Here is a 26,368-nt window from a genome sequence, read left to right as displayed (position 1 = left end):
TCTTTTTTTTTTTTTTTTTTTTGTGTTATTACCTAAGAAAAATGATTATTCTAAATGGTTGCTTGTATGGACTATGGAGGGTGCACCACCTTATATTATACTTGTAATATAATCTAGATAAATATTATGAAGATAAGGATGAAAAATTAGATCTTAGGGTTAGGGGTGGTGAAGATGGGGGGCTACACAGTAAGAATAAAGATGAAGTGTGTTGGAGGAAGAAGATAACACAATTAAAAAATTATTTAATTAATGGAACTTATTTTCCTATTCCTATTAGAAATCAACATTTTTCTCATTTTAAAAGCTTTTTTGTTTTGTAAGAGTAAATATTTTTCAATTTTTAAAATCATAATATAAAAAAAATTGATTTTTGTTTTGAATTTTTTCTTCCATTAGGAATACACTCCAACTGAAAAAACTAACTAGTTTACTCGTCATAGAGAAATTGAGGGGAACATTATTTAGGATTATCTAATAATTATTTTTAATTAATTTATGTTAAGATTCCATTCCATTTAGGTATACCTAACATGTTTTTGGTGTCACACAATTCAGCAACACTGACTTGAAAGGGTATCCACAAATTCACAATATCATACGTACGTACAATATGCAGGTCATAGTCATAGTATATATAAAAACTTTCATTTCATGGAACTAATTTGAATGGAATTTAAACTGAGGAGTGGTATAAAAAATATTTATATAATCAGATTAATAGCTATTAATTATTAATTTGGTAAAATCATAATCATCTTACAATTCATTAATAATATAAAAAAAAATTGTTAACATTATCGATAAGGTGGCGGCATTAGACAAAAAGCTCCATAGGGGTAGCAACAAAAATGTCGTTAAACAAGTGGGTACACATTTTTTGACCTTATAAACCAAGTTTTTGTTTTTAGTAAGAATTATAAACCAAGTTGCAATCTCTGTCTCCATCAATTACCCCTACTCATTTATTGTTTCCACTTTCCAGAAGCATTACAATTTTGGACACAACATTTTCTTTGCCCCTAATTACTTGTTCACTTTTTCCTTTTAAGTTGTCCTTAATTACTTGTTCATTTTGACAAATCAAGAATTTTTTTTTATACCTATTATACCCTCAATTAATTACATTGAAAAATGTAAAAACTTTTTGAAAATTTTAAGTTTTTAATTCATCTACTTCATAATTAATAGGGGTAAATGATAAACGTACTATGTCAATCATTGTTTTCTTAATAAATGTGTCAATTCAAAAGTGAACAAGTAATTACGGACAGAGGAAGTATCAAATTATTATTTTTTTTCTAAAAAAAAAACTATAGATAACTTTCTATAGTAAATATTTGTTATATGAATCTTGAATTTAATTTAAGAGAGGAAAATTGGTCAAGATCATTCAAGGTAAGAAGAAGATCCACTCATTAATTACTAATATGGAATATCTATAGTCATCATCCCCACACACATAAATGTTACTATCCAGTATTGGATGTGTGTACACATTTAATGTCTATAGGGATTCAACATCAACTATCCAAATCCAGTACTCGTATATTAAATGGACCTTAGCTTTAATTTATCCTAAAAAACTAGCTCAAAAAGGAAAATATATCCCAAATCATACATATAATTATAAGGAACCACTTTCTGATCGATGTGAAATATCTCATTCATCAACATTTAAAAAGTATGAAGATAGCTTGTTATAATTGAATTATTGTGTCAGGGTAAAATTTTGCATTATTGATTATGTAATGCCAGTCCATTTCCTTTAGTTGATTTTCAACCTATTATGTGTTTACTCTAACATGTTATAACATATTTCATACCTTATTTTCTAAGTTATGGAAATTTATTAATTACGGATAATCACATGTCATTGTCGTTTTGGTACTATGATAGAACTGTATTTTTTTAATTACACCATTAATATAGAATTAAGTCATTTTATTTTCATAATGAATTTAATGACAACATGCTTTATTATATTGCTTGCCAGTTAATGTTTTCTATTGTGAACTTTGACGTTTATAAGACCCAAGTTGGAGAAAATAAAATTAGGCAGTCCAAGAATTTAATGGGTCACCTTCTAAATAAACAGATAACACTATAATAGGTCACTTGCTAAATTGGGACGGAGCTCAATAATTTAGGTTCAAATATTATATTTATATTCAATTTTATTATATATATAAACAATTCATTTAAAATCTAGTAAACAAAAATCATCATAATTTAAACTTCATAAATTAAAAATCCTAATCTGATTCTATTTTAAAATAGGTCAAATTTATGATGACCCAAAGTAATTGTTCATTGTAAATTAACGGGATTAGGTGAATGAATTAGAGGCTGCTACTTTGACTGAATTATTAGAGGTTCTTGCACCTAATCTATGCATAAAATATTATATATGGTTGAAAATATGACGATTCCATTTTTGTTACGTCCTTTCTTTTTGGGGGTATTATTTTGGGGAAATTACAAAATGGGTGAAGATATTTTTGTCATTATTTTATTCTAATATAGGTCAAACCGGTATGAAAAGTCCTATAAGGCAGTAAGAAAGGAAAGTCCTTAGACATTTGGATAGAAGCTGACAAAACCAGAACCGTGTTCCCAATTAGGACACGTGTTAAATGTAATTCTTTGTAGATTATTTTTGTAACAACTTGCCTTTTCTTTTTCATTCAACTAATATTGTATTCGTCGTATTGATCTAAGTTCATAACATATTATTCGTTTTGCCCTAACAAATCTTATAATTTTATCCTTTTGATCATATTTTTATCGAGTCCAATAATGTGTATTATATTAATTTATTTTATGTTGTATAAAAAATTCATATTCCTCTTTCATGTTAACGTAAAATTAGTCTAAGATATATTTATTTTTTTACAAAAAACTGTCTACTTAAAGCATATCAATTTTTTCTTTTACTAACAACCTTCGTCAGCCTGCTTTTTATCTTGTGCATCATATATACCAATCCTTAGAGGTACTTAACGTCTTCATTGATATTTGATCTACCAAGCTCGAAAGCCAATCAGGCAAGACAATTATCCAAGTTCACGAAACATATATATTTATATGTTAGTGCAACTAACTTCATAGATTTGTTTTTAATCTAGACTACACCATCATCAATTCTTAGATTTGATTTTTTTTTTTTTTTAATTCTCTTTTATGTCATATAAAATATCATGTACAGGCAAGCTTCTATTCGAAAAATATGTCTTCCTTCTTAAAGGTTCTACTAGTAATTTTTTTACCAAAATTAAGTTTCACCTTCCAAAATTATAGCAACTTTGAACCACCCTCCATGTTCCACGTATTTTTCTTGAATTTAGTGTTCTGCAAATACCCTTGATAAAAAAAAATAATGGCAAGCTGAGAGTATATGTATATAATTGATACTATATGATTCCTATGTTTCCTCTTTTTTATATTACTTGATCTCTATTATTAATTACATATATATCTTTCAAAAAATTTAAATAGATTTATGTTTTATTAAATTAATTTTATTAATAATACTTTAAAACTTTAAATTTGACTACTACTTCTTTATGTAATTATTTAATACTATAGATAATATAAAAAATATGATAAAACTTTTTAAATTTACTAAAACGAATAAATAACATGAAATACTTATATTTTTTTTAATATAAGAGGCCATTAAAATAAAAGGTTTAAAGTAAAGTATATTACTAGTATATATAGACTATATATATCAACTACTTTTGAAATTTATGCTCTAATAATTTCTACCTTTTAGAAGATCTAGAACAAAGAATTCAAATGTATGACACTTTACACTGCAATTATATATGACGAAGACACATCTAGTCTGAACACACTGCAATTTTTTTGCTTATGAACTTCTCTTTAAGAATTAGTCAACACATATATGGAACAATAAATAGATTCGATTTTGTTTTATTTTTTAAAAAAGGATAACATACTCAATTAAAACTTATTTTCTTCTCCTTCTTAAATAATTCACGTTAAATTGACTTTGAGTTCGAGAAGAGTTCTCCAACTACCTAAGGAGTTTAGTTTTCTAGTTTATTCGTGAAAAATAAGAATTAATTATATAGAAGTTCCTGATCTAGTTCAAGTAGGTAGCTTCAAATCGATAATGGGACCAAACTCGTATAATTTTACTAATAAAATACGCAGCATAATAACAGGAGAAGATCTAAATAGCAGATTAGTAGTATTACAGAAGAATGCATTATATATATATATATGTTAATAATTTTAAAAATCAAACAATGATTAAAAAGAGTCATAAATGTGAGTTCTCTACTTATTACTCCTTTAATTAAACATAACAGCACATTTTGAGTGAAAATGGAGAGAGACTATGAGTATGTGAGTTGATCTTAATTACTTCATCAAAATATTAAAGAAATAAATAAAACATTTCTTAGTAGGCATTTTGGATATGTTTGTTATGATTTCAATGAGGTTTTGAATATACGATTCGTGATCATGATTTTATGATTCAAATACATTTTTTTAAAAAAAATCATCATTTAAATTCTATATCGTGATTTTAATTTTTTTTAAATGTAAAAAATTATCCATAAGTTTATATTCATCATTTTAAATTGTGCAACAAAGACTTATGTTCTACCTGAAGAGATTATTTGATCATGTGAAATGTTTATATTAAAGAATAACTAATTACTACTATTGTTGGCCATTATATCTTTATAAAATCATATGAATTCAAAATTTGTCACCGCAAACGATAAAATATATAATTATTATGTAAACACACTTTAAACATATGTATAGCACTGTCGATCAACATAGAATAGAAAATTGTAAAATACGCACGTTTGTCAAGAACAGTAATCAAAGATTTGGCACAAGATGACCAATTTTAGCCAAGGATTTTTTTTAATTAATTACGTAATGTAACAGATAATCTTAGTGGGATAACACCAGCAATAAAATCTATTAAATGCGACTCATCGACCGACCGCTATCACTTCGAATTAACGAGTGGGAGTTGCTCGGATGGTAAGCACTCCTCACTTTCAACCCGATGGTTGCGAGTTCGAATCACCAAGGGAGCAAAAGGAGTGAGAACTCCTGGGGAGGGTAAAAAAAAACGTTATCACTTCGAATTCATATTGTGTTAATATTAATTTCTCGATTATTATTCGACTTTCATTATATCACTGTTAACTTAATTTTCATTTACGTATCTGTGAAAGTTATTAAATTATTTTTTATAATAAAAAAATCCTTCAACTTTATTTAAGAAGTATCGTATAAATATTATGAGTTTTTTTTTCTAGTAACTTGAAGCGATATTCAAGCAAATTTTAAATATTTTTTTACGATTAATCAAACATTTAATCCATTTGTCACTTCAATCAGGGACGTAATTTCAGACTAAACTCATGCGCATATGCTGAAACGGGAAAGTGAACAAAATCAAGTCCAGGACTTAATAATTTAGTCAAAGTTTAAGAAATCAAACTATTTGTGATATATATTAACACTATCCACGAATTCAAAAATGCTTGTAAATTGTTTTTTTGTCCTTATAATAATTTACCGCTAATTAACAATAACAATCATATTTCAATCTCAGTTAAATTTGAGATTAATTATCGTTTATAACTGATTTAACAATATTATTAGGTAGAACACATGCAAATTTGTACAATGTGGATTACTGTGCATAATTTGCACATCAAACAACTCTAAGCCTTACCTATTATGTTTTGAAGTCTTAAATAATAATTAGTCGTTGCTAAGTTTATACCTATGTGTTATGAAGTCTTAATTAATAATTAGTCGTTGCTAAGTTTGCACATATGTGTTTTGATGTCTTAATTAGTCGTTGCTAAGTTTAACTATCTTCAAGACCACGACAGTATTTTGCATCAAAATTCAATCTAATCGACGACCACGTATTTTAAAAGCTAAATTTGAATATAATGGTGATCATTTATGGAGAAAAAATTGACAGTGAGATTATTGGTTATTACCTACTTTAGTGTTTAATTCAACTTATAATGTTGTTAGTCAATCTGATCAATAAGTAACGTAAGTGAAATTTTGTTTTACTTATTTTTTATCTATCTAAGTTTTTAATCTGTCCACATGCATTTCCGCGTGCCAATTATTAAGTGATACTATTAACCGTTTATTCAATTTTTATAATTCTAGTGATCACTCACAATTAATATGTATTATATAAGAAAGTCATTTTTCCCTTTTATTCTAATTTTCTTCCAAAAAAGTGTTTTTTGGGATAATAATTACTATCCCGTCGACTAAACTAAAAATAGATTGTTACTTTTACTTGTCCAATTTGAAATATCAAGAGATAGTTTATCACTTAGTTTATATTTTACCCTTGCTATTAATTATAATCATTTCACAATGCATTACGCAAAACATTAAATTTATTATATTAAAAATATATATATAATAAATTTATTATTTTATTAATTATTTCTTAAAAAATGTGTCAAATCAAACATAAACAAATAAAAATAGACGAATAAAATATTAATTGAATGACCAAATCAACTCACAAATAACAAAGCTGTTAACTTTTTTCTTTTCAAACTAAAATATAAGTAAATTATTATTATTATTATTATTATTATCAAGTACTCCTAGGTTGACTAATTCATATTATTTTCCCTATTTCTTCTTCTTCTTCAATTTTTTGTGCTTTTGACTCTAATATTTGCCACTTGATCCAAGAACGATGCCAACGTGAATATTAATTACTAATATTGAAGGATTCCAAGCTAAAAAATAAATTTCCTTGAAATTTCAAGTTCAACCATATGTGAATTATTAGGTCGTTTATTACCATCAAATGTTGTATTTTCTACCAGAAATTGTATGCCAGAACAAGTCCTAAATAGAATCATATTATTAATAAATATGGTAGAAAAATAGTTCCTAATCGTTTTTGAAATTATTAATTATAATCATATCATATATAAGTTATAACCCATCTTCTTTCTCATATTTCATGGTTATAATTCAAATTATTTTTGGACCTTTAAATCTCCCCTCGCCTAGAAAATATGTATAACATAACCATATACGTGCTTACGGATTAAAGGTTTTCTTTCAGAAAATAAACTTGAAAAATCATATCTCCAGCCTAAATTTTTTCATCAGATACAAACAAAGACATGAGCAAGATTTGTAATTTATGAATTTTAGCAATGACTTTAAGTTAATATACAATATAACTGAACTCACTAAATTTCCGTAAATCAATACATTACACACTTGATTCCCCTCAAGATACACACACAATAATTATTAAATTATCTGAATTGTGACCCTCTTAATTATAAATTTTATATTTAGAAAAATACGCGGGTGGGTCGTTGCGGCGAATCTAGTTTAATTAATTGATAATAACATAAGTCTTAAAATAATTATTTGAAGGAAAATAATTAAAAGGTTATATAAAGCCATGCAATGTACCGGTGAAATAATGCAATATTACATAAAACATTTTTCTTTGGTCAAACAAAGACCAGCTTCATTTTCCTAGCTCCCTCCTTTTTTATTTTCTTTTTCTTTTTTAAACAATGCGGCTTCCTTTTGCCATTATATATAAACCCCAAAGTTGAACGCCTTATTGTAGAAGAGAATTAAGGCATTACGACCACTTCTGAGTTCTGTTTGGAAGAAGAAATCCTAAATCTTTTATTTGTTTATTGAATTTTAGTCTATGGTCTGAAAATCCAAATTAGATTACTTTTGTTATCTTTTTCCTTTTGATATCCATATCTACTACTGGGATTTCAAATTCGAATTCCATTTATTTATTTCTTTTTTCCACGAAGAGACTATTGTAGCGATGCAAAATTCGGAAAATCATCACCCGCACCACCACCATCACCACTCGGATACGGAGATTATAGGGAATGATAGAGCGTCGTACAGCGGGCCTTTAAGCGGACCGCTGAACAAACGAGGAGGAAAAAAGAGCGCGAGGTTTAACATACCGGAATCTACTGACATCGGAACTAGTGCCGGAGCCGGCGCCAAGTCCAATGACGATGCTTATGTGGAAATCACTCTCGATGTTCGTGAAGACTCTGTGGCTGTCCACAGTGTCAAAACTGCCGGCGGTGCTGACGTGGAAGATCCAGAGTTAGCTTTATTGGCTAAAGGTTTGGAGAAGAAATCTACCTTGGGAGCTTCACTTGTCCGAAATGCTTCTTCGAGAATCCGGCAAGTGTCTCAAGAGCTCAAGCGATTGGCTTCCTTAAATAAGCGCCCAATTCCTACTGGAAGGTTCGATAGGAATAAATCAGCTGCTGCTCATGCTCTTAAAGGTCTTAAGTTCATCAGCAAAACTGACGGCGGCGCTGGATGGGCCGCCGTCGAGAAGCGGTTCGATGAGATTACTGCTCCAACTACTGGCTTGCTTCCCCGGGCCAAATTTGGAGAATGCATAGGTAAATTAAATGAATTATAGTCACAACAAACAGTTATTTCGTGCTGTATACTTCATTTTAGTGTTACTTTTCGTGTAGTTTTATTTTTCTTCAGCTTGTTAAAATGGAAAATGAAAATGAATTGTTTTTGAATGTTAGGTATGAATAAGGAGTCTAAGGAATTTGCTGGAGAGCTATATGATGCGCTTGCTCGAAGGAGAAACATCACAACTGATTCCATTAACAAAGCACAGCTCAAAGAATTCTGGGACCAAGTTGCAGATCAAAGTTTTGATACTCGACTTCAGACCTTCTTTGACATGTAAGGGTTAATTATCAGTTAAAGTTCAACATTTATCCCATAAATTAAGCATCTCAGATTCAATCGATTCAGATCTAAATCGTGTGATGAATTTAATTTATACAGGGTTGATAAAGATGCTGATGGTAGAATCACAGAAGAAGAAGTCAGAGAGGTATTTCTGAATTCTGATTTTTTTATTCTTTTATTGTACGTCAGAAACTCGGAATGGCATTGACAAAGTCTATCATATATTATATTTTTTTTCTAAAATTTGTTTTGCGATTTGCAGATTATAGGCCTTAGTGCGTCTGCCAACAGGCTGTCAACTATCCAGAAACAATCTGATGAATATGCGGCAATGATCATGGAAGAGTTGGATCCTAATAACCTGGGATACATTATGGTAAGTAAGAGGCATTAATTAGACTAATAGTAAGCTTAAATTTATAGTATTAAATTGAAAATTAACTGTTGATGCTATGATATTCAACAGATTGAGAACTTGGAAATGCTTTTACTGCAAGCACCAAATCAATCGGTGCAGAGAGGAGGCGAAAGCCGGAACTTGAGTCAGATGCTAAGTCAGAAACTTAAGCACACACAAGAGCCAAATCCATTAGTGAGATGGTATAAGAGTTTTATGTACTTTTTGCTGGATAATTGGCAGAGAGTTTGGGTATTGTTGTTGTGGATTGGAATTATGGCTGGTCTATTTACTTGGAAGTATATTCAGTATAAACAAAAAGCTGCATATGATGTTATGGGTCCCTGTGTGTGTCTTGCTAAGGGTGCTGCAGAGACAATCAAGCTCAACATGGCTATCATTTTACTCCCAGTTTGCAGAAACACAATTACCTGGCTTCGTAACAAGACCAGATTAGGTTCTGCTGTTCCTTTCGATGATAATCTCAATTTTCACAAAGTAAGTTGATTACTCCTTGATTTCCAGAAAACTTAGCGATTTTTTTGTTATAATTAGTACTCTAATTGTGTACAAGTCTAACATCCAAACTATTATTTGCTTTGGTCCAACCTTTGGTGCCTTATAGTAGTACGTCTAGACGGTTAAATTCCTGAGTAGTCGATGGCTCATTACAGGAAACTAATTGGTTCCTTTTCCCCTGTTTAGGTGATAGCAGTTGCGATTGCACTTGGGGTTGCAATACACGGACTAGCTCATTTAACGTGTGATTTTCCTCGGCTTCTGAATGCTAGTGAAGAAGCATATGAACCAATGATATACTATTTTGGAGAACAGCCCAAAAGCTATTGGTGGTTTGTGTGGGGAGTTGAAGGGGTAACTGGAATTATAATGGTGGTACTAATGGCAATAGCTTTTACACTAGCAACCCCATGGTTTAGAAGGGGCAGAGTCAGTTTCCCCAAACCATTTCACAAGCTCACTGGATTCAATGCCTTTTGGTACTCACACCATCTGTTTATCATTGTCTACACTCTACTTATTGTCCATGGAGAAAAGCTATACATTACCAAAGATTGGTACAAGAGATCGGTTAGTAAAATGTTCAAAATCTTTCATTTTCATTTAAGTTTCTAAGTTGATGAATGTTTGCTAAAATTAGATGGATTTTTCATAATTGGCAGACATGGATGTACCTTACTGTCCCACTAGTACTCTATGCTGGTGAAAGGTTGCTTAGAGCCTTCAGGTCAAGCATCAAAGCTGTTAAGATTTTGAAGGTAAATCCAATCAGACAAAATGTCGTGCTCTTAATAATTTCAAGAGAAATTTGCATTTTAGTCCCTTGATTATTGATAAATTTTATTTTTAATCCTTCTAATATTTACTTAATATATTTAACCTTTAATTATTTGAAACAATCTTATGACTCAACAACATGTAGATACAAACAACTACTCCATTATTTGGCCTCCCATGTGTTTTATAGGTTTATTTTATTTTGTTACTTCACAATTGGGGATGATTAAATAAAGTAAATATAATATATTTTCTATTTGACGGATCGATTTTTTTTCTTTTGTGTGATTAAATGTTAAAACAAATATCACAAGGATTTATATTAAATTTACCAATATTTGAGGGACCAAAAATATAATTATCCATACAGTCATGAATGTAATACAGTAAATTGTAGATTGACTCGAACACAAAGTAATTGGTGCTGGAATTTGTAGGTGGCTGTATATCCAGGAAATGTGTTGGCCCTTCACATGTCAAAACCACAAGGCTACAAATACAAAAGTGGGCAATACATGTTTGTCAACTGTGCTGCGGTTTCACCATTTGAATGGTAGGTGAAACTTTTTTATTTAATTATTAAAAGCATGAAATCAGCCCATCCATTATTATTTCTCATGCCATAAATTTGACCAAGTCATGAATTTTTGGTATCCTTTAATTACTACGTCTTTGCAGTATTTGCTGACTTATGGATAAACATTAATATAAAATTTCAGGCATCCATTTTCCATAACTTCGGCCCCAGGAGATGACTATCTCAGTGTCCATATTAGAACTCTTGGTGATTGGACCAGACAACTTAAAACTGTTTTCTCTGAGGTAATTACTAATTACTCCTAATTAGTCCTTTTAAATATAATTATATATTATTTAAAACTTAAATACTTGAACCAAAATATCTAGTTAATTAAATAGTGGAGGAATGATTGTCCCACTTTGGATGACAGCTTTAAAAACCGCCTCTTATATTTTACTTTTTGTCGTTTTTTCCCAAAAAGTAAATGTTAATTCCACTATGTTAGTGTTAAATGTTAATTATTGATCTTCCTGAATTAATTATTAGTAATTTTTGGTCTTTGTTAGGTTTGCCAGCCACCGCCTAATGGGAAAAGTGGACTCCTTCGAGCTGACTACTTGCAAGGAGAGAATAATCCTGAGTAAGTCCTTTTCTATTCTATAAAATCATCTCCAATTCTCCATTACATTCACCTTTTTGAGCACACTGAATTGCAGAATTAAACTAAAAGATTTCCCACCTTAATATCCGGGGATATTATTTTTATAATACAAACTTTTTGATAATTTAATACTGCAAATGTAATTAGTTTAGACCTTAAAGTGATCGTGATTGGTCTGGACTGGTACGTCTAACAAGCTCGGTAGTCACTTTTTTCCTAAAGAATCTATACACGTTTTGAATGGACCACTTCTTAAAGTACTACAGGGTTATTATTTTGTGAAATTACCGGGATAGGGACAAGGAGGGATAAAACAAAACTCAATTATTGCTTGATATTTCTAAGGAAAAAAAAAAAAGAGGAACGATTGCTTGCAAGATATTTTTCTAGTAAAGGATTAATTTTACATATATCTACAATTTTTAATATGCTATAGAAGGTTACTTGTTTTATTTCTCAAATTACAAATTTTTATTATTATACATAATTACTTGGAATTGCATGAAATAACATTTGTGAAGAGTCTGAATAACTTTGGTAAAAATTCATATACCTTGTCTTGTGGGGAAAAGATAAACTCTACCATAAAAACTTAATTATATAGCATAGCTAATGGAAATGATATGTGTTTGGCAGTTTCCCAAGAGTGCTAATAGATGGACCATACGGAGCACCAGCACAAGACTACAAGCAATATGAGGTGGTTTTATTGGTGGGTCTTGGAATTGGAGCCACACCAATGATCAGTATCGTTAAAGACATTGTCAACAACATGAAGGCCATGGACGAAGAAGAAAATTCCTTGGAAAATGGGAACGGGATGTCAAATGCAGCACAAAATGCTAGTCCCAATATGTCACAGAAGAGGGGTTCAGCAAGTGGAAGAAATAGCTTCAATACAAGGAGGGCATATTTCTATTGGGTCACAAGAGAACAAGGTTCATTTGACTGGTTCAAAGGTATAATGAATGAAGCTGCTGAAATGGATCATAAGGGAGTAATTGAAATGCACAATTATTGTACAAGTGTTTATGAAGAAGGTGATGCTCGTTCTGCTCTTATTACTATGCTTCAGTCACTTCATCATGCCAAAAATGGTGTAGACATTGTTTCTGGCACGAGAGTTAAGTCACACTTTGCTAAGCCTAATTGGAGAAACGTCTACAAACGCATTGCTCTCAACCACCCAGGGGCTAAAGTTGGTAAGTACTACTATTAATCAATCTTCTTTCTTTTGACTTTGGTGTCTTTATGTCCTGTGAGAGTTGAAAAAGCATGTTCAATTGATAAGTTTTTCTTTGTGAAAGCAATTGGCACTAGGGTCATTTTCAAATCCATTTCATGACATATATTGTCGATGGCTAACTCGTTTTCCCTTTTTTGACAATTTGCAGGAGTGTTCTACTGTGGGGCACCGGCACTGACGAAAGAGCTAAAACAACACGCATTGGATTTTTCACACAAGACATCCACCAAGTTTGATTTCCATAAAGAAAATTTTTGATCAACAAATGGACCATTAAACAGACCATCAAAGAATTCGTCAAAACTGTCACGGACACTAGTTGTTTTTCTAGAATCCACTACCTCTCCCTATTATGTACAGATAATGTTGCATACCAAGTTGATATATATTAATTGTGGTTGTAATATTAGTATATTACAAAATATAAGATTTTTTTAAAGTATATAGATAAGATGCTGAAGGAATTAAGAATGTTCTCTTGGAGAGACAGGCAGAAGATAGTGGAGTTGAACCTGTTTTTATGGGTGCCACCCACCACTAAATTGGATTTTACATTATAATTGCATAGAGGAAGGTGGTTGTCATCATTGTTTTTTGTTATTGTTTATTTTTTGTACTCTTTTAGGTGGTGGAAGAGAGAGTCAACTAGCCACCTACTTAGTAATTATTGACCATTATATGTGGATGTTTAATAGTTTCCAGTAATAATTGTATACTAGGCCTTCTTGTATAAAAAAGAGTTATATAGTTTGAATACCAAACTTAATTGCTATAAGATTATTCCTTTTAGTGGCACGTGGATGACAAAATGTTATTATCTACCCCCAAAATAAATTTTTTAAAAAATGCAGTGATAATATGGATCTTAAGAATTGCTTGGTTTGCTTTAAAAAAAGTTAGAACCCCAATACTAAGGAGACCGTCTTATTTAATTTGCTTCAATGATAATTGGTACATAAACTATACGAGAAATGAAAAGATTCGTAAAAAGAAGTAATCCGATTATTCTTACACAAAAACAATATCTCATATGTTTCACTATACCGCTAAGAGGGAAAATGGGGTTTTGGCGTGGGGATGAGGGATAAACCTGAATGAAGACAGTACCCAATAAGTTTCACAAAGTAGAGTCCTCAATACTTTTAAACTATAAGATATTAGAAATGGAAATATCTTTTTGGCCAGAATGATAGTTTTTCTATGTTATTTTACCTTTTAAAATATTTTTATCCTTTTAACTTAAATACATTTTAATTAAAATATGGAAAAAAGATCAGTTTGTCTTAAAATAAAAAAAATACTAATTGTTTTAATTTTCTGGCCATTTAGCACTTCCCATTAGAAATATTAAACACAGCAAGAAAAAAAAATCAGAAATTGATCATTGATCCAACTACCATATATTGACAATGAAAGCAAAATTACAAGATAACGGCGAGAACAATAATATTATACTTCCTCCATTCCATATTAATTGAATTCTTGAGGCATTTTCCATTTTCCAAATTAACTTAATTGTTCAATCTTCAAGGCTATTTTTTAAATATTCTTCCAATTTTACCCTTTATTTGGATTTTCAATGTGATGACTTCAATAAATTTGACAATAATTAATAAGGGTAAAAATGGAAAACTATGTTCAATTTATGTCTTAATCTACTTTTCTTAAAGGATGTGAAACACCTCAAAAATTCAATTAATATGGAATGGAGGGAGTAACATGACAACAACAACAGAGGACAATGACAAAAATTACTGCAAGTACAGAATATGAAACATGATACTTAAATTGTTTTACACTAGTGATACACAAAACATTACACTATTTTTTTTGAAATTGTAGCATAAAAAACTTTTCTATCTCTCTAGCCAATAATGTGGTGCAGTAATGATTGATTGCTTCCCTAAAAGAATATTGAAGCATTGTGCGCTAACTCGGAGTCTACAAAATTCAACCGGAGGACACGCCGGTTTGTTGTTCGATTTAAGATTAAAATTGTAAATTTGAATATAGTACGATTCTTAAGAGAGTATATTTAAATTTGAATGCTAACTTATTAAAATTATTTTTCTTTTACTACATTAAATTGTGTATAATTAAATGCACTCAGTGTTGTCCCATAATCATATACGAAAACGTAATTGGTCATGGGACAGATGGAAGTAAACGGACATTGATAGTGCTTCAACTTGACCTCTAGTTTAATTATTTATTTATGACTAAAGAAGTTTAAAAAGAGTGTATATTATCATTAAACCCCGCCACTAGCACAAAGATATACTGGTGAATATAGCGGTACTCCATTCACTAACTTCAAATCATAGATTAGTTGGTCTTTTGACGTCCCACAATATAGAAGCTAAAAGATGGGATACAGGCAGGCTAATAGTAACTTTTCACACACAACCGGTTTGGTGCCGACGGGCACACAAATGCAGAAAAGAATAAATTGTAATTTCGAAGGACTTATGTTTTCTACAGCACCACTAAGAATTTCCTGCACTGATGAGCAAAACTCAATAGCTGATTATTTATTTGATGGGTGCGAGTGGGCCAAAAGACTATTTTGATGCACCAGGAAAAGGAATCAAGACTGACCAAAACCAGGGGCGGATCTATGAAGAGGTGTGGGGTGCCACGCCACCCCCGAACTTCGACGAAAATTCTATATATGCATAGGTATATATATATAATATTTATATAAATATAAAGCGTGCCACCCACAGAATAAAACTGGCTTGTGGTGCCACGGTAGGAGGGCAACTTTAGAAGGTTGATGTTGCGGGTTCAAATCCCATTTGTACCTATTTTTTAAAAAAATTTGCTGCAGATGTTTTTTAAGAAAAAAAAAGGCTCCAAGCACCTTTTCTTAAGGAAAAACAGCTGGCACAATTTTATTTTATTTTTTATAATTGTTATTGACTTAAATTAAATTAATTACATTATTACTCCTTTAACTTTTCTTTTATTTGATTAAATACTCAATAAAAGTGTAATATCTTATTATTTATATTTTATTGATTGATTTATGATATGTATCGAAAAGACGAATAATTTAATCAAATATAAAATTAATTTAATCGATAAGTTTATTTGGCACCCACGGACCCTAAATCCTGGATCCGCCACTGACCAAAACTGAAGAAAAGGAAAAAAAAACTGAAGAGTATGGTGAAAGCTTGCAAACTAGCTAAAAACCACATTTCCACCTAATATTTGAGGAAATAATGCATCACTCTTCATGAAGTAAAAAAGACGAATAAAGAACTCACTAACAAGTCTTTTGGCTTTCTAGTCTAGTCTATCAGAAAAGTCTCTTTACCTCACGCAAGGTAAGGTAAGGTCCGCGTACATCCACCCTCCCCAAACCCCACTTATGAGATCACACTAGTGGGTATGTTGTTGTACTAACAAGTCTTTCTAGTCTCTCTAAGTGTACCTATCTAATCTCCTCCCTGAATGCTAGGTGGACGATGATACGTCAGTACGTCACTCTTCTTGAAGTTAGAAATATGGTTTGATGTACTCATTTTTCAAAATGTAAGGATGCATCGGAATTTAACTAATTGAATTTGTCGTTCCTGAGTTTGGTGTTTCCAGTTCATTTCCCCAGAACAAGTTCATTCTTTATAATGTGTCATTGTCAACTGTCAAAGATTAAGCTACAAAGACCTTTCCCCAGACAAATTCCTTAATCTTTGCTAAATTGTAGCATATATAGTTCAAAGCTCTTCATTTCAAAATCTATTAAGGCACATCACAAGGTATGGTGGTAATCATGACCGTCCAGAATTGTTAATAGTTCAAGAATGTTAAGATTGAAGTAAAATGAAGAACATCTTATGCACATGATTAGTTATCTTATGAAAAGACAGCATGCTAGAGAATTAGAGATGCCAAAACAACATAGAACGAGAAGACGGACCTCTGCATACTGAAAGCTTTCTGCTTGAAAAGGATTTTCCTAGTTATCTTTTCCTCTTTAGCCTCTGAAAGTTTGGTTTTATGGGCTGGCTCAAAACAATTACCTGACTGTCAGTATTACTGGGTCCAAAGGGGATCAAAGGCTTCTTTACTGAAGAGATTGACACTGTATGGAAAGGTGACAATGTAGGGGAAGCTGCTTTTCTTTTCAGCTGCTTTGGTATCTCCAGTCTTTCAAGGATTCGTGAAGTTTTGTCATCAAGTTTCCCAGTACTTAGAAGGGGAGATGAAACCTCCTTATGCAACTTCAGCTTGGAGATACAAGTGGGAGAAGACATCTTTGGCATCTCTAATACAACCAGCTGTTCCCATTCTTCTGTAATTTTAGCACCAGTTTTACCATCAGCCAAAATGCTATCCAGCACGTTTTCTTCTATAACCTCCACATCGTTGGCTTGTACTAATAAATCCTCTACCACAGGGTCTTGCAGAGCTGTGTTTGATGCAGTCACCGGTTCTTTAGCCTTAGCAGGTATTGCCCTGAGACAACCTAACTATTAAGATGAAGGTCCATGACCAACCAATGAAAATATCGAAAAGAAGCAATTGACTCAATGACTACATAATGCTGATGTACACGTGATCATCATGGATGGTGATTAGCAGATGGTGATCAGACTGCTAAGGCTAAAGCTCAGAAGCTAAACTTGTTACAAGAGTTCAAATGAAATTTGCTGTGGATCTTGCTAAAAGCAAATAGCTCCTGATCAAAGTAGCTGACTTCTTCCATCTCACAAACAACTAATAAGATAGGATAATTCTTTGCGAATAATTAGTATGGGCAATAGTTTACCCAGATCAGAAGAGTGTAATTAAGGTTAAGGGCTTGAGAAGATGCTAGTTGAACAAATTAGCTACACTGATGCCCTATCAATAACTAAAAAAGGCAACAAGCTCCTAGAACTCAAATGGATGCTATGAAGTAATCAACAGTACCATCAGCAACTTAGGGCAGCTCTCAATAGACCACCAGAAAACTTTCAGGTCTATTATTGGCAGAAGATGAAAAGGAATGAACTTCAAGAAACAGCCAATGCATATACTGTAAGGCTGACCTGTGAACTATATTGAAAGAACTCTACAGGAGAGAAAAAAAAAAGCTACCCAAATTGTAGGCTCTCTTTGACAAGCAAGTTTAGTCTTTGATGGAAGCCCCTGTCGTGCTGAACTGGATCGTAATTTCTTAATTCGATCTGGAATATAATAACAAAGAGCATCAACTTAAACTGGAAATGTACCAAAATGACTTTCCTCTATGCACCAAGGAGGCACACTCAGCCGTTTCTTTATACCTAGCAAAGTGCAAACACATTAGAGATAGAGCTACATTATCATTAATGACGAGAATGTGAAACAGCAAATACTTCAGAGAAATAAAATGAGATTCAGTTAATGGCGCTTGATGTATTTATAGATGGATGCTACTTCATCTTTGATCTCATGAATGCATGTAATTTGGCATTGCTCCCAGTAACAAATGAAGAGGCATTGGTAGAATCAACAAAAAGTATAGGAATAGAATATCCCTAATGAAACAGACCTTAAGCAAAGAGGCCTGCAGAGAATTTTCAATATCCTTGCTGACTGGGATGCAAGCAATATTAGTGATGTCAGGGACAGGCAAGACCTCCTCTGATCCAGCAAGCCTCTGCAAATAATTATGCAGTGACATCACAAAATAAAGAGTAGAGAACCATCTAGTAGGATAGCTGGACATATTAAGACAAAAATAATCCAGAGATCGTTGGAACAAAGTAATATTCCCACTGCAGATTATAACGATGGTGACACATTGGACTTCAGTACAACAACAAATCTAGAAGGCAGAGAGGCTTTTCCGATAGACATTGGACTTCAGTGTCAAACAGAAAACACTAGGATATTAAACGAAAGAAATATCATCATCAACAAATAACAACAACAATAACTACTTGCATGTTCTCCTTGGTGGCATATTGCAAGTTAAACCTAGTAAGAATTATCAGTCACATGATTTTATTTTATTTTAAATGAGAAGGAAAGAAAGCACTAATGCTTGATCAAAATGAAGAGAAACAGAAGGGAAAATAAGATGTTGTTAAAGGGACTGTGGACTTACTCTTAGAATCATCACTCCTTTCTCTGAAGGTAAAAGAATATAATAGCACAGGAAGGAAGTTTGCTTTGCTGTTTCTATATTACAATTTGATGAGCAAACTAAACCCTGGTCAAGGGAATGCAGTATACCACACAGCACTCGAAATACTGCCAAATCACAAAGTCAGATCAAGATCTCTTCATGATGGAGTATTCAGAGTTTAATCTCAACGACTGTGTAACAGAACATTTTATAAGCTGGACAAGTTTATATAATATATATGGAAATACATTGCAAGAAATGATGGTAGGCCTTCTGCTTACGTTTAACATTTAGCTCTGATTTATCAGTATCATCCAACTCAGAGAAGGCTGGGGTAACAATGTAGGAAGCACCTAAAATAATCCCTGTCAAGTAACAAAAGCTGATATTGAGTGTAGATCGCCAATGATCAGTAAAGGTAACAAATGCATGTTCAAATTAGGTGCCAACTGATGAATCAATGCACCATGAGAATCTCTAAGTGAGGTAATGAATGCAAAGATAGGGTCTTGTTAGGACTTTGAATTCTCATAACTAATATAGTTTCAACTGGAACTAGACATGAACAATCGAAATTCTTAACATTGGCATCAATCTTATATAATCATCTGGGAAATAGCATATCTTGTATTCTTTAATTTTTAGTATGCAAATTTTAAAAGAGGATGCTTTTAATTCTCATCCAAACTTACCTTCATCAAGTGAGCTCAAGTTAGTTCTTTCAATAACATTGAAGTTAATTGGTAAAGGAACTTTCTGAAGGTCCTGGCAACATTGAAAAGAGGGCATATAGAGGATTGTATGTTCTCCTATCTTCACCGAGCTATCAACCAAATCCAGTACTCCAAGCTCAACACCAGTTACTGGACAAGAAGACATATCGGTCGGGATTGTTCTTGAGGTGTCAAATGGAATGCCGTGACACCTGCATGACTGTCAAAGGAGTGATAACTCTTAGAAATTTCACCTGAAACTTACCGCTAACTACAAGAAAATAAATGATGTATACTCCTGCACACCCAGGGGAAGTAAAAGAGGGTTTTCTGATGCAATTAATGGCAGGGATATCAATAGCATTCAAAAGGTGAGGGTAAGGTCTGCGTACACCCCACTCTCCCCAGATCCTGTGAGATCACAATGGTATGTCGCTGCTGTTGTATCTCATGGTTAAAATCATAGAACCTAAAATATCAAATGTTTTCTAACCAACTCATTAGGCCATCACAGAACAGATAAGTAGTTTAAATACATCATAAAACAAATCCAAAACTTAACAATTACCAATCAGTTAAAGAATGTAACTTTTTATTTTTTAAGAATCAGTTAAAGAATGTAAGTTAGTGGTAGGGAGAATGCTAAACAGAGAGAACACCACGATTTTACTGAAGAATCAATAGTTCTTATAATCCAGCTCATCAAGACTTTCACCTTTAAAATAAGAAGGCATTCTTATGACCTATTTAGAAATAAATCAATTGTTTTGCATAATAGCTTAATGAACTTAATTTATACCTTACAAGGAACGAATTCATCAATTATCTGATTGAAAGAGGTGCACAAGTTGCAGGATATCCTATTTGTTGAGCCTAAAAGATTGATCTTAAAGACAAAACGAGCCTGCATTTGTTCTTCCAAGCCCTCCTTCAGTTCCTGAAACCATTTCTTTACCAAGCCAGACAAAGCATGTGCATCTGCACTATTCGTTATAGATAATAAGAAGAGAAAAATTGATTCTCCCAGAAAATTATACAAAGATGTGAAGCCCAAGAGTGTACTCATCCATTGAACTAAATGAAGGAGATTTAACCTTTGAAGATCAAATTTATGAAATCAGTCGAGGATATTTGACCTTTATAATCCATCAAGGGCAACATTAACCTCTTTGAACACTCACGAAAGTACTAAGTTTTAGCTGGTTTTAGTATTACATTAACAAGGATCCAAAGACATAAGGAAGGATGCAAAGAAGCACACATGAATAGGAAATCTTGTCAGAGTATCATTTTTTAGAACTAAATGAGCATTAAAATCATTGTCACTGTTAAGTAGCTTGAATTACCGACAATTTTGTGTCTTATAATCGTAAATGTTATAACCTACAATCAGGAAGACTAGAATTGGCATTTCTGAAATCCTATCTAATAGTTCACTTCCTACCCACTGAAAGCGTTGAGAACAAATTTGATCTCTATGGTAACTTAGGTAACAGATTCGATTCTAAGAATCTGTAATATAGAACCAACAAAGATAGCCCTTGCTCAATTAGATAATTTATTATATTTACCCTTGACATGATCAAGATGAAGTAAAACATAAAATGAAATCACAGTGAACAATTCATCTTAAAGATCCCTATAGGGAAGGATTAAGGAGTATCCATAACCTGGAATGTAGTTTTGAAACGAACAGTTATCGAGATCACCAATCTGCTTCAAGAATTTGTTAATACTTTCAGGAATATCAGCAAGATGACTTGAATTTTGCTCCAAGAAGACAAACTCTACTGATATACAGTTAGCTGCTGCATCCTGTCAGCAAAACCACAAGTTTTCTCAACCAAAAGCTTACAGCTTAAAAGGTTCATTTTCTGGCCACCGGCAAAACATTACCATTTGTTCATTTTCCTTCTAAATCTAGTAGTGAAACTGAACAACTAAGACATCTAATCATCACTTGAAACACCAGAGAACAAAAGTAGAGTTGATAATGATAGAAATGCAGAGAGTAGATGCCCACACCGTGAGAACCTTTTTGGTAGCAGAGTCCAGGGTTTCAAATATGCAGGAACTGATCAAAACCACCTTTCGAGTAATATCTTTACTATGACCTCCCCATGAGTACAAAATTTTGTCATTTAGGACACTGCTAAGTTTCAAATCTGCAAGCGCCAAAAAGGTGCCCACTCTAATTGTAACAAGAGCGATCAAATCGAATTAAGTGTGCGCATGTAGCAGCACATAAACTTGAATACATTTACATTATAGAAAACTATATATAAAAGAAAACACGAAAGCGTTACCGCTACAACATAGAGCTCCAGAACCGTTGAAATCAGGTAAAAAGGCATCGGAAGGCAAATTGTTCACAGCATGATGGAAATCTCGGAGACTGAAGTTGCCTCGTGGACTATAAGCTACCTTAAGCTGTGTATAACACCACTTATCAGTTTATATGAATATTTTTACAAGTTTACCAGGTAAACATAGTTGTAATTCGCATTTCGGACTAAATATGCATACACTGATGTAAGCATATACTAATTCGTACTAGAAATAGTGAAGAGATACTATGTTTACTTCATCAGTACGTGAGAGTCGATTTTTGAACAAATAGCAAAGTCCAATGCGATCGAGCAGCGGTTTGGATCTCGAACTGCTTGTACTACTAGTCGGTGACGATATCGCGTAGAAATTTGCAAGCTGTAACATCGACTGGTAGAGAAGAGAACATCAATCAGAAATTGCAATGATAAGTATGCGATTTTAAGTGAAATTCGAAGATCAATGGAAAAACAGAAAACGCAATGTTTTACACCAGCGAATCATTCAACAGATTGAATTGCCGTATAGAAATTGTACATGCGTAGATGTGGACATCTCACCTGCTTCAAATCGCGAAGCAATGGAGGTGATAAGCTCCGGAGATCCAAGACGAAGCAAATAAACACCATTTTCTGGATTTCTCACTCTTACACGCTACGTGCTCGTTCCTCTTTCACGCTACGTTTATCCTCCGCCGCTCGCCTATTTATAAACTGGTTTTGGCGCGGTGGCGCCTAACCTCTCATCAGCCTTCCTTGGGTTTGTGTTTTTGAGGATTAGTAAATATCAAAATGACTCGATCCTTCAAATAAAGTTCACGTGATCAAAATAATGCCTTCTAATTATAAAATGGTTTAATTAATTATTCCCTCCAATTTCAATTTCAATTTTTTTATGGCTAGGCAATAAATTTAAGAAATTTAAAAAGTAAATTCAACATATATTGAATACAACAAAATGTCATTCAATTTGAATTTTAAACAAATTGAAATACAGATGTATGACCTTTTGAACTAAAGAAGGTATATTTGGATCGGATCTGAGAGAATTTTTTATTTTTTTGGGATTAACAATCTTAGGATAAAATGCAAAATTATTTTATTTTGTGTGTTTGATTAGTAGTAATACTGAATCTCAGGAACCATTTTGTATTAAAATGATGGGATTAACTATACCATATAGAGGGTGGAATAAGTAATCTCATAAGATATCTTTATCTAACCAAACGACCCTTTTAACAATTTAATAATAACCTCGTCCACTCATTTAGTCGAAGACGTATATATAAATGTATCAACACACTTCTACAAGTACAGAGATATGCTTTGAAAAAATAAAGTTGAGAATATCTTATTTTGTTAAAATGTTCAATTGTCATCCTGGGTGCAGTAGAGATTAACAATTGGGTTAATACCATCCCAGAATAAAACTACCTACAAAAAGAAGTTGCAATTTGCAATTAGCTAAATTAGTTGACACCATTAACAGAGGAAACGAGGCTCTTGTGTTCATTTGGATCAGTAAGAATTTCAGATATGAACTTGATCAAAGAGCAGAGACTCCCCAAGAAGTTATGATCAATTACACCTCTTCCTTCAATAACGTGAGCAAAATCAATTAACTTGATTTGTCCACCTGGATTCTGTCCTTCCAATGCAAGTCCCTTTTCAAACATTATCAGGATTGAGCAAGAATAAAAATGGTACATCGTTTGATCCTCGAACCACGCTTTCATCTCTAGTAGCTGTGATAAAATGCCAGTAGAACCGCCATAAACAGTTGCTGCAAAAGCACAATCTGGTTGCAAGTCCATGTCAGTCGATGTGTTAGAAGAAACAAACTTTTTCAGGATTAACTTGACTTCCTCTGCAGGAAGGTTCTGCATGGAAGTTCTTTCAGGTTTCCAGTAACCAGATTCTCTGTTTCCATAGATTTGTATCCCTGATAGCCTGAATCCTAAGGGAAGGCTCGATGTCTCTCTATCTTTTTTCAAACACTTCTGGATGTACTCCTCAGATGCTTCTGGTGCCCAGGTTCTTGAACCTATTTTAATATCAACAATTGATGGATTGACTCGACCAACAGAGAGATCCTCTAAAACTAAGTGGGGTTTCAACCCAGATCCATCAGATGCCTCTATGAGCTGAGTGCCATAAAAGGTGGGGAAGAATTTGGAGATGTGTTCTAAAATCCTACTGTTAGAAGAGAATGATGTGTAGAATTTGAGCTCATTGGACCCTCGTTCATCGCCTTGGAGAGGCTTGTAGAAACGTCCTGATTCATCCACAAGGGGACCAAGCTTCCCGTTGCCTGCTTGGTGCCCTGCAACTTGGTGGGGAGGGATCTTAAGCATCCTCACAGAAAGTGAAGCACAATATAACAATCAAAATCTCCAATGCAGACGCCTTTCCTGTGCATTGTAGAAATAAGTTAAGAGTTAAAACCAAAATCTCGACTTTACTGATTACATTATTTTCAACAACAAAGAATTCACGTAGATTGAATTTCAATTTCTGGTATAGGTGTTGTTAGATATGACATATTTTGAATTAACTTTCATCATGATCGCCAAGTAATAGCATGGGGAGAAATATAATGTGCAGGCCAGGTAAGATTAGGAAGCATTTGCAATGCTCAACATAATCATGACGCACATTGTTAAATAGTCCATTCTTTCAATTTTCCTTTCCTCTATCCTCAACAAGGTAGGGGTTTGGTCTGCCTACACACCACCCTCCCCAGACCCCACTTGTGGAATTACACTGGGTATGTTATTGTTGTTCCAATTTTCCTTTCCCCCAATTTCTACAGACAAAGTAGATAAAGAAGCTGCTTGATGAAACCAACTACACAAATCAATGCCCAAAGTGACAATAATAACCGCATCACCAATGCAAAATCCCCAAGTGACTGTAAGCTTGAAAAGCATAGGCTGCCCAAGCTCTAGTCTTTCCATCTCCATAGAAAATTTTTGAAATGAGTTAAAATTCTCTGCTTACATCCAAATATCTCTATCCAAATGGACAGTTTTTTCACAAGACAAACAACAGATAGTCATCATACAACCTTTTCTTTTTTCAGAAACATCACCTGTGTGATGCACAGAAAAAACATCTACCACATCCCTTCAAATATTCTAAAATGTTAAAAACAGGGGAAGTTTTTTCTTGGAACAAATATGACTCTAAATTCTCATAATGTTTTTTGTAAGTTGTTATTACATATGTTACCTAATCTCATTCCCATCCTAAAAGTAACTAAATTTTCTTATTTGTTTAATAGCATCATATTTCATACACCAAAATTTTGGAGCGTAGTTCATGAGTTCGAGTAGTAGAAGCAACCACTAGTACTTGCATCAAGATGAACATGCAATGATTTGTGCACCTGACTGTCCTTCCCCTTTACCAAGTGCATAGATTAGTCATTTCATAAAGGTTAATCACAATCGGGATCTTATGGGTATGTGCATGCTTTTGAGTTTTAAGAAGTGTTGGCATATGGAGGAGTTACCCTTCTAGAAATGCAAAAACACATGCTAAATAAACCAGATGGCAGATATGTCCCTCATTTCATTATAATAATATAAAACCCCAATTTGTTAACAGAAAAAAGGTAGCGTAAAGTTTAAACAACACAAATCACCAAAACAGAAACATAAATAAACTCAATTCTGCTTATAAAATAAGAAGATCACATCTAAAAAAAAAGAATTAAAGGATCTGCATGGAGAACAATAGATATACGCTAAAGATTAAAACGAATTTCACTCAAATGTTAATCCAAATAACAAAATTTCACCAATACAATATCATCGAAAGCTCAAGAGATAAACAAATCTGCAGAATGAAAAAAAAAAAAACCTTAATACTTACAGATTAGAGAATTCAAGCACCGATTGCGTTTCGTATTTTGCTGGAGATCCTTTTATTTAATAAGAAAATGGGATTCCGATTATGGGCACCCTACATGCAATTTATAGTAAATTGAGATAAATTGATGCTTTGGAAATTGCGATTTTCCAGAAAACGTCTCTTTAATTATTAGAGAATCCGCATCCCGTGAAATTAGAATCTGATCCTACATGGCTTTTTGCCTTTTTAAAAAATTCTGAAGTATTTAATTATTAATATTTCTCATAAAGTCAAATAAAAGACCTTTCATTTTTTCATAACCAATAGATCTTAACTAACTCCTAACTGTTTTTTTAATTTGCGATTGAAGTATATTCCTTGAATAAAGTCTCAAAAGATGGCTTTTTGTAAGTTTTTTTTTTCTTTTTTTCTTCTAAGTAATATTTTGACTCCAACAAAGGCAGCCACGTTA

General features: G+C 32.7%; 3 protein-coding genes across 4 annotated transcripts; 1 reads left to right on the top strand and 2 right to left on the bottom strand.

Annotated features, from left to right (window-relative positions):
* The first annotated feature begins 7,618 nt into the window (after nucleotides 1–7,618).
* Nucleotides 7,619–13,657, top strand: LOC125857425 (respiratory burst oxidase homolog protein C). The gene is made up of 12 exons (XM_049537008.1): nucleotides 7,619–8,468; nucleotides 8,607–8,769; nucleotides 8,875–8,923; nucleotides 9,041–9,154; nucleotides 9,245–9,673; nucleotides 9,881–10,264; nucleotides 10,357–10,452; nucleotides 10,909–11,024; nucleotides 11,191–11,293; nucleotides 11,558–11,631; nucleotides 12,289–12,854; nucleotides 13,047–13,657. The coding sequence occupies exons 1-12, from the start codon at nucleotides 7,865–7,867 to the stop codon at nucleotides 13,154–13,156; spliced, it is 2,808 nt and encodes a 935-aa protein (XP_049392965.1). The 5' UTR covers nucleotides 7,619–7,864; the 3' UTR covers nucleotides 13,157–13,657.
* Nucleotides 13,658–16,589: 2,932 nt separating this feature from the next.
* Nucleotides 16,590–22,768, bottom strand: LOC125860783 (uncharacterized). 2 transcript variants are annotated; one of them, XM_049540802.1, is made up of 12 exons: nucleotides 22,603–22,768; nucleotides 22,298–22,432; nucleotides 22,021–22,144; nucleotides 21,740–21,879; nucleotides 21,385–21,529; nucleotides 20,514–20,692; nucleotides 19,694–19,934; nucleotides 19,283–19,366; nucleotides 18,981–19,126; nucleotides 18,423–18,530; nucleotides 17,987–18,075; nucleotides 16,590–17,362 (listed from the first exon to the last, which is right to left on the bottom strand). In XM_049540802.1, the coding sequence occupies exons 1-12, from the start codon at nucleotides 22,669–22,671 to the stop codon at nucleotides 16,867–16,869; spliced, it is 1,956 nt and encodes a 651-aa protein (XP_049396759.1). In that variant the 5' UTR covers nucleotides 22,672–22,768; the 3' UTR covers nucleotides 16,590–16,866. The 2 variants fall into 2 exon arrangements, with proteins under 2 accessions (XP_049396759.1, XP_049396760.1); XM_049540803.1 differs by lacking the exon at nucleotides 22,298–22,432 and having other exon boundaries at nucleotides 22,603–22,762.
* Nucleotides 22,769–23,366: 598 nt separating this feature from the next.
* LOC125860869 (inositol polyphosphate multikinase beta-like) lies at nucleotides 23,367–26,068 on the bottom strand. The gene is made up of 2 exons (XM_049540901.1): nucleotides 25,918–26,068; nucleotides 23,367–24,452 (listed from the first exon to the last, which is right to left on the bottom strand). Exon 2 carries the CDS (start codon nucleotides 24,393–24,395, stop codon nucleotides 23,511–23,513), a length of 885 nt encoding a protein of 294 aa, XP_049396858.1. The 5' UTR covers nucleotides 24,396–24,452; nucleotides 25,918–26,068; the 3' UTR covers nucleotides 23,367–23,510.
* Between the last annotated feature and the right edge of the window lie 300 nt (nucleotides 26,069–26,368).

This window comes from Solanum stenotomum, chromosome 3, assembly GCF_019186545.1.
Source record: "Solanum stenotomum isolate F172 chromosome 3, ASM1918654v1, whole genome shotgun sequence".
Taxonomy (NCBI): domain Eukaryota; kingdom Viridiplantae; phylum Streptophyta; class Magnoliopsida; order Solanales; family Solanaceae; genus Solanum; species Solanum stenotomum.
Note: the sequence above shows the minus strand (reverse complement) of the source record. Positions and strands in the feature narration are given on the sequence as shown.

Bases quoted from the DNA above. Each gene is read 5' to 3' on its own strand.
- LOC125857425 (XM_049537008.1), top strand. From the start codon at position 7,865: ATGCAAAATTCGGAAAATCATCACCCGCACCACCACCATCACCACTCG. The intron at 8,924-9,040 runs GTATTTCTGAAT...TGCGATTTGCAG, and splicing joins CAGAAGAAGAAGTCAGAGAG to ATTATAGGCCTTAGTGCGTC. The intron at 11,294-11,557 runs GTAATTACTAAT...GGTCTTTGTTAG, and splicing joins TTAAAACTGTTTTCTCTGAG to GTTTGCCAGCCACCGCCTAA.
- LOC125860783 (XM_049540802.1), bottom strand. From the start codon at position 22,671: ATGGTGTTTATTTGCTTCGTCTTGGATCTCCGGAGCTTATCACCTCCA. The intron at 21,530-21,739 runs GTGTGGGCATCT...TTTTGCTGACAG, and splicing joins CTACCAAAAAGGTTCTCACG to GATGCAGCAGCTAACTGTAT. The intron at 19,935-20,513 runs GTATAAATTAAG...CTCCTTTGACAG, and splicing joins ATGAATTCGTTCCTTGTAAG to TCATGCAGGTGTCACGGCAT.
- LOC125860869 (XM_049540901.1), bottom strand. From the start codon at position 24,395: ATGCTTAAGATCCCTCCCCACCAAGTTGCAGGGCACCAAGCAGGCAAC.